Genomic DNA, 12,320 nt, shown 5'->3' with positions numbered 1-12,320 from the left:
AACACTGAACTCCTGGGTCATCTTTGTGTGGATGTCCATCAGATCAGGTCCCCTCATGGTCTAATGATGAAGGAAATGTCAAACAAAATTAGAAAGACTGTCAGTGAAGGTTTGATATTTTGAGGCTGTGTGACTATTGATGAAACATCCCAGAAATTTAACAGAAAGAAAACTGACAAGTTTGTTAGAAAAAGACTACAACATTAATTTTGGTTGTTTTGCTTTTGAGTTGTATTTAAACATTTCTTACAAAAATACTTTTCATACAAAAACTGCTGACTGCTTTACATACAGCCTACGGCTACTGTGTGCGAACATGTATAGACACATGGTGTGAAACAGTGACAAAAGTGTGAAAGAGATGAGCGTGAGATAAACAGGCTGAATTTGACAACTGATACACCAGAATACAGCACAAACAAGTGAGCCTCCAGGGATACAGCAGCCGGACAAGGAAGGAGAGGAAAAATGAGGAGTAGAGTATTTGTGAGAAATCTGTCTTAGTGATTTTCATATTTTACCCAGATAAATAAGATTACTGCTTCTCTGTCAGAAAACAACACTCGACAACCAAAATTTGTTCAGTCAACTCAAAAGTGCTTAATGGTTGAGCTACAAACAGTCAAGCCAGTGACAATGGCTGCACTCCATTAAGCTGTGGTAACAGTAAACAGCTTCCACTGTATGTGCTGTCAGTTCGTGCACTGTAAGCCATGAGAAATATGTGTTTATTAGCCTGCTTTGTTGGCAGTGCTGTTACACATGGTATTCAGTTTACTTTCCACACAAGCCATTGATTTCAGGCCGGCTGTATAAGCTGTATATGGTGTTTTTTTGCGTGCTGAACTGTAATGGAAACTACGCCCACTGGGCTCAAACCAACACTGTACAGGTTTTGGAGCACACCCACTGAATACTTGCAAGACAGCTGAGTGTATCAGAGTTGTCTGGGTAAAAATGACCAGCAGCACGTTTTTATGTAATGTATGTGTTAAACACACACGACACAGCAAGGACACTTCCCTGTTCTCACATTCATGTTGAGTTTGTTCTCTCCAACACAACCTGATAACACTGTTCTACACAAGGGCACATGTATCAGCTTGCTGGATTTGATACTGACAATGCATGTTTCACACACTGGAGTGTTGGCACACACTGTATCTCTATTAAGGGCTCATACAAAAAAACTCATACAGTTTGTGAGCTAATGGGAATATGTACAGCGATAGTGGAGGAGGTTTAATGCACACATTATCAGCACTGGGAGAAACTGATCAGTCTGAAAATCAGTTCAAGACAGAACATTCCTCTCTTTCTGCCATCAACTCCTCCTTTAGTGTTACTGCCAAATGTTCTAGGGTTGACCAGACTTGTTAAAATGATGTCAGGTCTTTTGCATCCAAGACACGTTATCGTGCTTTAAAGGCATGTGAACAAGGTAGTATCAGAAAGTGTAGTTTTCAATATACAACATTACGCTTTCTCAAAGGGGAACAGATGTTTCTCTTGCCCCTTCTTCTCTCGTTTTGTCATCGACTTCTTTTTCAGTCCACTGGTGTTCCCTCCATCCTCCTCTGCTTGTCTATTTTGGGGCCAGGACATGGCCAGAATTTCAGATGCAGTCTTAGCTCCAGGACTTCCACCCTCAACCGCTTCCTCATCAGATGAAAATCCTCCGGCTTCATCTCCGTTAGCGAGGCTCCCCAACCCCTGGTTCTTCTTGCCGTAGCGCTGTTTAAGCCTTTCTCTGATAAGGAGTCCTTTCACCAGCAGAGTCCAGTTAGAGATTGCCCTCTTTTCTTTTTTCTGGAGAGTGAAAGAAAAGCTGATGTAATAACTGGTTTTGCTTTAACCTGAGAGTAAACTTTGAATAACACCTAAAAATGCACTAAAGTCCCAGTTAGGTGTAAAAAAGGTTTTGGCTGAGTGTGAAGAATAAGACACATTTACCAGATTCTTACCAACATACACATTGAAGTGAATGTTGAATGAAGTGATTGCAAATAAAATCAGATTCTTGTTTGGTGTAATGTTAATAATAATTCTCAAGGTCAAAATAAATCCAGATAAGAAAAAAGACACACACCTCTTTCTCCTTCTGTTTCTGTAGTTCTTGTTCTTCCACCCAGGCTGCTCTAAGAACCTCCTCATGCTCCTCACACACAATGTAACCGTCAGTCCTGAAACATACACAAAGAATTTTATTTTGCTACATTTAATATATTTTTTCCCCCTTTCTTTCCTATTAAAGTCCAGTCCAGTTTTACCTGGGGGACACTTACAGCAATTTCTACATGTGTGAATCAAAACAAAGTGATGAGATCATTGAGAACAATGCAGCTAAATCTGTAAAGCATCTGAGTAAGCTTTGATATCATAACCATTTCAGTAACAACTAAATACAGTCAACAATAACAGTTTACATCCAACAGATATGGGGTTTTTAAAGGCAGATACTGAGAGAAAAATGTGAGACTAAGAGAGAAAGAAACACTGTAGGCTCATGCTCCCATACTGATCACATTCCCCCACTTCAATGTGATTAACTGATCTCATCTCTGCAGGAGGGTTCCCAGTGTTGTCTTACACGGCGTGTGAGTATCCTCCATGGAAGTCGAAGCCTGTAACCGCTGGGGCGGCGTCCATGTCCAGCTTCCTGGCCACGCGGTGCAGATTGGGCAGCCTGAGGTGAACACAGCCCACCGGTAACATACAGGGCTTAAACAGGTACACATTACCATAGTCGTTACGGGGAACCTGCAGAGAACAGACACAGACGACAGGTCAACAATACTGGACTATACTGAGAAGCTAAGTCAGTTAATTCAATAACCGACAACTGGTCTGAATGTGGAAAAAATGAACCATGTTATTTTTTAATCTGACTTCATTTTTTTCTCAGAAGTTACTGACTGCTAATCAAACTTAAGTTCAGTTTTGTCTGCTGGATGTTAATAATATTTGCAACTACAGCGACCATTTTACCCTCACAGTTTTCAATCTGTTCCACTGTTTACCTTCCCATCCACAGCTATAGGTGGTTGGTACTCTTCTGTTTGCCATTCTCCAAATAAAGGCAGGTCTTTTTCATCCTTCTGCTCAGACATCATCCTGGCCTTACGGGAACGATTAGAGAAGCCCTTCACCATCTGATATAGAGACACAACAACGTGATTATTCATATTCTACTATTATCTACTCAGCTGAGTTTATACAACCACCAAACACTTCAATCTCCATTGAGACAGACAGGTTAGTCTGGACATCAACTAAAAGCACAATATCATGTCTCTTGTTGTATACAAGAATGTAAAGAGTGAGATGTTATTCTGTGTATTTTGTCTTGCAAAGCCATGTTTGTAAATGTCACATGAGCTCTGTGTCTAATCAGCACTCACTGGCTGAAATATTTCAGTGCCGACTCACCCAAGACAAAAAGGTTCCTGCTCCCAGCCACCGTGTCACTACCATCAGTTCATTGATCCAATTAAGACAAACTGAGATTTAATAGCATCATTGCTCCCCAAGGGATTCAATACATCTGTACTCAGCAGAACATCAGAGCCTTAATAAAAAACTGATGCTGTGCATTCAGCTGGAAATTATGTTAACAACCGGCATCAACACACAACCATATTAATCATTCTTCACAAAACTGACAAGAACTTAGCTTAACTTTGTTAAATGTGTGGCTGGCTTTGCATGGCTTACAAAAACAGTTATTAACATAAACAAGTCCTACAGACAAGTTTTAGAGCCAGAGGAAATAACACACGTGTCTGTCAATGCAGTACATGTCAGTGACATCAGTCTGAAACTAAATAGACTATTGTGGGAGTTCTTCACATCTCTCCACATCCTATCGGGTCAGTAGCTGACCATTAGAGAAGGCAAAGCTGCATATCATGTGTTGTTTTTCTGAGTAACCCATAAAACATTGTGTGAGTGAAGAATAACTTCCTCTTTTGAACTCTCGATGCAATTGTTTGGCTGCAAATCACATGGGTAAGTCATTTTCACAACTCAGTGAAACCAACCTCATCTTGACTTCCAATGTAGAAGAGGAATCTACGATGGAGCAGTGGTGGTTAACTTTGTCAAAACTGTGCATTTGGTGGTTATATGGACATCACTGGAGCGTTGATTTGCATTTCAATAAGAAGACTGAGCAAGATTTTTGTTGACATCAGTCATGCAAATAAAGACAGCTGAACAGCAGATATAACAGAGAAACAAACACAGAAACAAACTTAAAGAGGAGAACTGATGGACAGAAGAGGAATAACTAGGAAGAACAAATTTGAGAAAACAATCCTCTCTCACTTTGTATGGCTCTTCTCCTAGTCTGACAGTTCGTGCTTCTTTCAGCCATGTGTCTCTGGAGTGGAGGGTGTGCACACAATCCCTAGAGAGAGATTTAAACAAGATAACCATGATGAGACAATATCTATTTATCAAACTGAAATTCTCATTTAAAATCAAGATTTTAATGATTTTCTAATGGCAGATGCAGTATTTGGGATCAGTTCAGTTTAGTGTGAAGAATGCCTTACATACAGTGAACAGTGGATTTGCAGATGGGAACCACAGGCTCACACACATTACAGTTTAAATAATAATACAGCACCACCAGGTGGACACTGACGCTAACAACCATAATTAATTCAGACACATTGAATCCTGTTGAGTTGCTCTTTCAAAGCACCTGACCAGTGAAGGTGTCTCCTTTAGAGGACTAGAGGTCCAGACTGAACCCGCTCCTCCAACAACAAGACGCTCTAACCTCCGTGACGGTGTATTCGATTGCTTCAACCTAAAACAGGTCTAAGTTTATGACTTAGACTTTGCCTTTCAATGACCAACAAAGAGTAAATACCGGTGGTTACAGCACATGTGGTGATGTTTTAGATCAATACATAATTTACAACTATTTAAAAACTAGATCAGTGGTAAATTTATCCATATACCATAGATATGCGTTCTAGAAATGTGGACTAAGGAGGATCCAGACCCTGAACTGTATCAGCGGCTGACTTTTCTACTGTGGTGCAGACCTGGAGTAGACCGGCTCTCCTCTGCAGTATCCCAGTACAGTAGCTGTTGGAGGGTAGATGGCTTCATACTTGAGCAGGTGTCTCTTCAAGGCGTACAGCGGGTGGTCCTTATACTCCGTTATGGAGATCGGCAGGGGTTTGCTCAGAAGTTTATTTTGGAGCTAGGTGAAGAAAAGAGAGAAAAGGTGGGTGGTATTTGTTAGTATAAAGGAGAATCGAGAGTTGAACCTAATGTGATAAAACTTGGAAAGGTCCTTGTTCATAAAGAATAAAACTTTTAATTGTAGGGGTGATTTTTTTCTTTCTTCTCTTTTGATTTGTATAATTTCTAGAAGCCTGAAGAGATAAAGTTAAAAATAGATATTTAAGTGTAGCATCAGTATTTTTTTTCCTGCTTTTATATCCTGTTAATAATCTCATGGTGCCTAATATTTATCTTTCAGTCTCTTAGGTGTGTGGACTAGCTGCACAGAAACAGACAAAACAGAATAAAACTGAATTTTTAAGAATCTCCCAAAACCATGAACAATTTTGGACACATTCAATTACAAATATCTGTAACTGGAGGGTTCATATAAGTGTAAGCTAATATGTGTGTGCATAATAGATCTGTCTGTCTGACCTCCTTGTCCTCCTTCATGTCCTTTTCATCCTCGGGTCCCAACAACGGCTCCAGCGTTTCCTCCCACCACTCTTCATCCACCCGCCTCTTCCTGGATGAGGTCATCCAGGTGGGGTCGTACTTCCTCCCCAGGTCCTTCACAAACCCATCCCCGTCCACCGACACCACGTACGTGACCGGCGCTGTAGCATTCTGGGAGCAGAGGTGAGGCATCCCGACACCGTGTTCAACATCCACGCAAACCCAGGAGGACGTCTTTTCCAGATACACCTCCAACCACTCGTCCGCTCCGGGGCCCTCTTTCTTCTTCCCACTCCTTCGCTTTGTTCCATTGTTCGCTGTTCCTTCTCCCTCCTCGTCATCGTCCTCTTCTTCCTCCCCCTTGCCTTTCACCTGTTTCTTGCCTCCACCACTTCTTCTCTTTGGAGCTGCTGTGTTTTTATTGTTGGTCACTTTGGCTTTGCTCTTCCCTCTCCCCTTCTTCCCCTTTGTGGAATTAGCCTCACTCTCTGAATCCTCACTGTCCTCCTCACTGGTCACCTGAAATTCTTCCTCACTAAGCCCCTCTTCCCCTTCGCTGTTGCTCTCCTCCTTGTAGGTGACCTTTGAGGCGACACTGCGGCGTTTTGAGTTCTTCGGCCTCTGTCCTCCTGATGTGATAGCCTTCTCCTCTTCCTCCTCCTCCTTTATTTCTTTTGTCTTTGCTTTCTTTCCCCCTCTGTCCCCTTTGGCCTTCCCCTCTCCAGCTGGTCTCTTGCTGCCAGGAGAGACCTTTGGCTCAGGAGAGGTGGTCTTGGAGGTTTCTTGGTTTGTGTGGCTCTTTCCTGTAGAAGTTATAGCCCCTTTGCCCTGGAAAAATGACAGATATACACAATACTTGTATTTGTAAAAAAAAAAACAAAAAAAAACAACAAAAAAAAAAAACAACAGCTAATGCTGGATAATAACAACATGAGCAGACACATACCAAAGCAATCATCCACATCATCATATCAGCCACAACACTGACACCAGTTACTAGTTTTAATGCTGTGGCCTAATGGTATATTTAACTATCACATATACAATAACTGAGTGTAATGCGGTGACTGGTCTGTGTACATCCCCAATTCAAATTATATAGTTCACAAAGACATAGTTAGATGACACAGTTGCAAACATAGACATAGTTCCTACATTCTCAAGTGCAAAAGGGATTACCAGACATACATACACAACATTTTAGCAATTTTATTCATGCACTCCATTTTTAAATTATGTTCTTCAGGTTAACCTGTCCAAATGAGAATTAGAGACAATCCGTTTCCACAAATAAACAAACAACGTTCCTGCCTACAAGTGGAGTTGATCCACAAATGCACCACAGATTAGACCTGGTCGAGACTAGACTGACCAGTAGGCTATTTAACTGAGCTATAGGTCATCTCTGTTTCAAGGGGAAAAATGATTGTCAGTAAGTAATTAGCTGAGTGACACAAACCAATTGGAGCCTATCTATCCCAGCTGACACTTGTGAGAGGTGAGAGGCAGGGTACATCCTGTACAGATCACCAGTCCATCACAGCAACATACACAGACAAACAACCATCCACACTCATATTCACACCTGCCTGGCTCAATGTGAGAGTGAGCCAGGCATGCTAATCAGTCTTCTTACGACTTGTAGTTGTCAAGCACCATACTGATAACTTCAGTAGAAGTGTTAAAGACAGAATTGTCTGTACAATAAACTGTAGCTGTTGACTAGGTGCAGCTGCTGTAATAACATTAGAAAGCTCTGAGGGGTTCAGTAACACACTGTTGTTACCTTGGCTGAAGGGGGTTTGAAAGGAATCGGCTGTAGAGAAAGAACCAATCGGCAGAAGAGCTGAAGAGACCTCAGGACCAACAGGAACAGCTGCAGTAAACACAAAACACGCAGGAAATTAATTACCTTGAAAATTTCTTCTACCTTTGGATGTTCATTCAAAGGCTGTATTTCATTTTATTAATAAATGGACTAGTCTTGTGCCAAGCTACCAACATGAGTCATTTCCTCATGGTTCCTGGCTGAAAGGCTGGCCAGCCGCCTCTCCAGTAGAGCCTGGGGGTCTGGACGCTCCTCGTAGGGAAGACTGGGGTTGAGGGTGAAGGTTGCTCTAAACCTGGAAAGAAGAGAGTGGTGGTGATTACAACTGTGTTAACAACTGATGAGATGAGGATGATGATTCTGAACTCTGGGTTTAAGCCTGTCACCCTGCAACCACAGTTGCGTCACCGGTCAAGCTCAAGGTTACTTTTGTTGTCTCCTGTGAAACATTTTGCACACATTCTGTCATAAATAGTGTCTTCAGGCTCATTTAATGTTTGGTGAGCACACACCATTTGAGCAGTCCAGAGAGGTAGTTTTGGTCGATGCGTTCCTTGGCGACCATGCCAAAGTGGGAGGGCAGCAGCGACAGAGTGATGGCCAACAGGTCTGGTTCACTGCACAGACGGTTGCGAAACATCCCACTGGCTATCAGGCACATGAGATGGACCTGAGAGACACAATCAGAGGTTTGCAACAGCCAAAATCTCACTGCACATGGATTCAAATCAGACACAAGACTGGAGCAGCATGAATGAAAAGGTAAAGTACAGGTGTGTGCTTTCACCTTGTGTGTGTCTATCAGCAGGTCTTTTTTGTATCTGTTCATCATCCGCCTCAGATATGACTCAAACTCTGCCTGCCTCTTCTGTCTGGTCAATCAGAAATAATGATTATTAGAGAAAAACAAGGGACATGAATATCTGAAAACATATTCATAAAAATCTAACACACAGTATATACACCCATGGATTCATTAATACTAACTGGGACTGGATTTAAGATGAGATCAGCTGAGTTTTACTGAAACAAAAACAGATATTAAACAGAATACTTAACCTTGACATTAAAACATCACAAATTTCTTTTAAAAAATCACTTTTTCAATTCCACTTAAAGATGTTTATCTTTGGTATGTGTTTTTTTTTTTTTTTTTTGTATTATTTCAGTCTGCATATCATGTTCCTCAACAGTAACACCAATTTCATATTGCCATCAATTACAAAATAAACCTGTCTTCATATGCTACTTGAATCAAACATTATTATATATTGTTAATTAAAATGTCATAATATTTTTATAGAACAATCATTAAATAAATATAAATAATGAACAGGAAAAGGTTTGTAGAGATAAACACCACTTTAAGGGTCACATAATCTCATGTATGTAGAGTCAGTTTGTGCACATACTATTATATCCACTCACTTTTTCCTGACTTCTGGAGTCTCAATCTCTATCTCTACAGGCTGAGAGGGCAGGGCAGGTTCTGGTGGTTCAACTGGACCCAGCGGCTCAGCTAGCTCTGATCAAAAAAAACACACACACACACACACACACTGAGTATCACCCAACATACAATACTATAGTTCTTTGAAGATTGAAGAAATGTAATATCACACACAACAGGATAACACTGTTTTTTTTCTTTAGCTGAGCTTTACCTTCCACTTCCTCCCAGTCATCCTCATCTTCCTCACTGTCCTCTTCCTCTTCTTTTTCTTTTTTCTCCAGTTTCTTGCAGTTCAGTTTCAGTGGTGGTGAGGTCCCCATGTCAAAGTCATCCTCACTGTCAACCTCCTCCTTCACTGGTGACTGGAAGTATCTGCTGGTTTTGACATCAGCAGCAGCGGTGGTGGCGGTGGATTTGGAAGAAGAGTTGTTCCTTGATGTTGTTTTGGAGGACAAACGTGACTTGGGTTTGACCTTCCTCTTGAGCTTCTCCTCTTCCTCTGTGATGCTGTTACCTGGACAGATGGGCAGAAAGAAATAGCTGTCTGTTTGAGTAATGATGAAGATGGAGTAGTCTGGTTTTCAGTTTTCTACTTCACGCTTCTTCTAGCCTTATATGGTTAAAATCTATATTTACAACTGATGAATCTCAACCACATTAATGCAAAACTTGTATAATCACTCTAAACAAAGACTATATCTAGTCTATTTTGACTGTTGACCTTTGCACTGCATTTTTAACAGTGAGCCACAGTAATATTTAAAAACAACGCTAAAAAGCAGTATGTAGGCCTCACAAGTTTTGGTGAAAGGCCACAGGAAAAGATCATTTTGTACAAGATTAAAACACAAACATGAGTAAATACTAATCAAAGGTAATCACATTGTACATTGATGGTGGTTGTTGGGGTCCTCATTCAACAGAAAGCAGAGACGTTCATGTTAATTTAAGCTGCTGTTTATGAATCAATTGTCATGAAACAGCCTACCAATCATCTCAACAACAGTCTTGTTTGTTTAGAGTTAATGCAGCCTAATATCAATAATGGAGCTGTTCAAACTCTGCCAGGAGCAGAGAGACAGATACAGAAATACTTGAATTATGACAAAATAGCAAGATGACAGAAGCACACAGACCAGCAGGATTAAGATACACAGATGTAATATGTAGTTACTGATGACTCAGTGCAACTCAGTTCAATTCAAAACACTTTATTTGTCCCCAAGGGGCAATTTGCATGACTCAAGATGTATTAAAAAAGACTCAGGCTCACAGACATCAGGTGTTTCATGAAAACATGATTCATGTTTTGATGAAGTGGAGCACAGATGTGTATCTGGGCCAGCAGATCCACTCCAGTAAGCATGAATTTTATGCATCTGTGCACCTGCACACTGGTTGTTCAAATCATGTCTTTTTGGTGGCAATAATACAAAAACAGTCAGATGCATGAATACAAATCAAACACCACTGACAATTTGTGTATTTTCAACTTCTGAAGACCCTGTTATTTTGTCAGCACCTACACTGATGAACGCTGCACACTGAGGTCACGATAAAATAAGGTGAATTTTGTGAAGATGTTGTTGTCCAAAGCAGTTCAGGCGAATAGTTTTGAGTAACTGAGGTTTAGTTATACAACAAAGCAGAATTCATCGTATTAATTGCATTAGTTTCATCATTTTATATCATACGACAATATCATTTCACTTTACTGTAGTTGATATTAAAGGCACATGTGTCATTGAACTTACTTTACCAAATTTGCACTGACAGCTATTATTTACGATGCTACCGCTAAATACAGACAATAAAAAGTTAGCATGGTGTGTTTAATAAGATACAAGCAAATTCTTCCTCAAGCGAAAAACGTGTCCTAACTTTAGTTTGAAAACACAGAGTTAAATAGACACACAGATCCTGTAAATCGTCCAGCCTCAATTTACAACCTGAGTTTGTCCTGAACAGATTACCATTTGATAGCTAGCTGATTTGGTTTTGCTCACTCGGTGTTTCTGCACACTCGCCACATCCTTTGCAGGAGACAGAAAGGATAAGAGGCTGATTTAGTGGTTAACAACAGGACGGATGTGACAGATTTATCGCTCCTGACTTCATACCTGCATCTTTCTTCTTTGCTCTCACTTGTGCTGCGCTGCTCTTCGCCCTCAGCTCTTGCTTCGGTTTCTTTGTATCGGCCTCTGTGTCTGCGCGCTCTCTCCGCTTTGACATGCTGTCTTTATATCTTAACTCATTCAAAACAAAGACTTTTTTAAAGACTAGACGGGAGGAAGTCGTTCAGCTCTCCACATGCTAAGTTGTGTAAGCGTAAGGAAGCAGCTGTTATCCAACATTTCACACAAGAAAATTGCGCTCCTGGTTGGAGGCAGAACTCTGACGTCATTTCCGCTTCTTCTTCCTCTTCGCCGCCACTAAAAATTGTATTTGCTTTCTTCCCAAACCCATTAAATTGTCTGCTACTTAGAGTTTCAAGACAACTTTAGCGCGTCTCTGCTCCTACCTTAACTGAAGGACAGCATTATAATGAAGTGTAGCATGTTTTAGAGCGATGTAATACCACATTTTCTACTCTGAGGGGTGGTGTTGTGCTATATTTGAGGCTTATCTACGTCATGTCTCAGGTGCAGTGCTTAAAAGAGCTTAGCTCCTCATACTCCTAATATTAAAATGTCATCATGTCAGCTTTGACAGTTTTTTCAGTGACACATTAATTACTACATCCGTGAGGTTCCATAATAAAAATGACACTCATGCTTGGTTGGATACACAACCATCTGGCAAAGGTCAGCTGTACTTGCACATTTTAGCCACAGTGACACACAAAAAAATCAACAGTAGAAAAACTCAAGCTTCTACATCCCCCATAATGCAAAAGACTAGAGTTCATACATGTTTATTTTTATTTACTAGTAATGTGAAATGTTTTCCATTCTTGCCAGGCATTTCAAGCCATAAACTTAAGTTTGCTGTTTCCTACCACCACATTAATGCACCACACTGGCACTATGACATTTCAAATCAGTTTACACTTGAAGCTGTTTTACATCTTACATTAATATAGTTGCCAAAAATAAAATAAAACTCACTGGTCAGTGAGATGGATTACTCAAGCAGGTCTCAGGCTAATCTTACACCATGAAGTCTATGGTATATTCTGAATGCAAATGGTGTTATGTGAGGTGTGATGCAAACTTAACATAAAACTTAAAGAAAGTTAAAGAGTTTACTTAAACTAAAATGACTTCATTGTTTGTGTGCTCTTCTAATTTGATATATGTCAGGGTTTTGTGTGACAGTTCGTGTACATTGAATAATGTA

At 40.5% G+C, this 12,320-nt stretch overlaps 1 protein-coding gene across 1 annotated transcript; it reads right to left on the bottom strand.

Moving 5' to 3' along the window:
* Positions 1-207: 207 nt before the first annotated feature.
* Positions 208-11,391, bottom strand: xpc (xeroderma pigmentosum, complementation group C). Its single transcript, XM_018675112.2, has 14 exons — positions 11,102-11,391; positions 9,193-9,495; positions 8,957-9,053; positions 8,316-8,400; positions 8,041-8,198; positions 7,703-7,823; positions 7,487-7,576; positions 5,680-6,528; positions 5,058-5,218; positions 4,327-4,408; positions 3,021-3,152; positions 2,591-2,760; positions 2,090-2,183; positions 208-1,809 (listed from the first exon to the last, which is right to left on the bottom strand). The coding sequence occupies exons 1-14, from the start codon at positions 11,211-11,213 to the stop codon at positions 1,477-1,479; spliced, it is 2,787 nt and encodes a 928-aa protein (XP_018530628.1). The 5' UTR covers positions 11,214-11,391; the 3' UTR covers positions 208-1,476.
* Positions 11,392-12,320: the final 929 nt, after the last annotated feature.

Source organism: Lates calcarifer, linkage group LG6, assembly GCF_001640805.2.
Source record: "Lates calcarifer isolate ASB-BC8 linkage group LG6, TLL_Latcal_v3, whole genome shotgun sequence".
In the NCBI taxonomy this organism is placed as follows: domain Eukaryota; kingdom Metazoa; phylum Chordata; class Actinopteri; family Centropomidae; genus Lates; species Lates calcarifer.
Note: the sequence above shows the minus strand (reverse complement) of the source record. Positions and strands in the feature narration are given on the sequence as shown.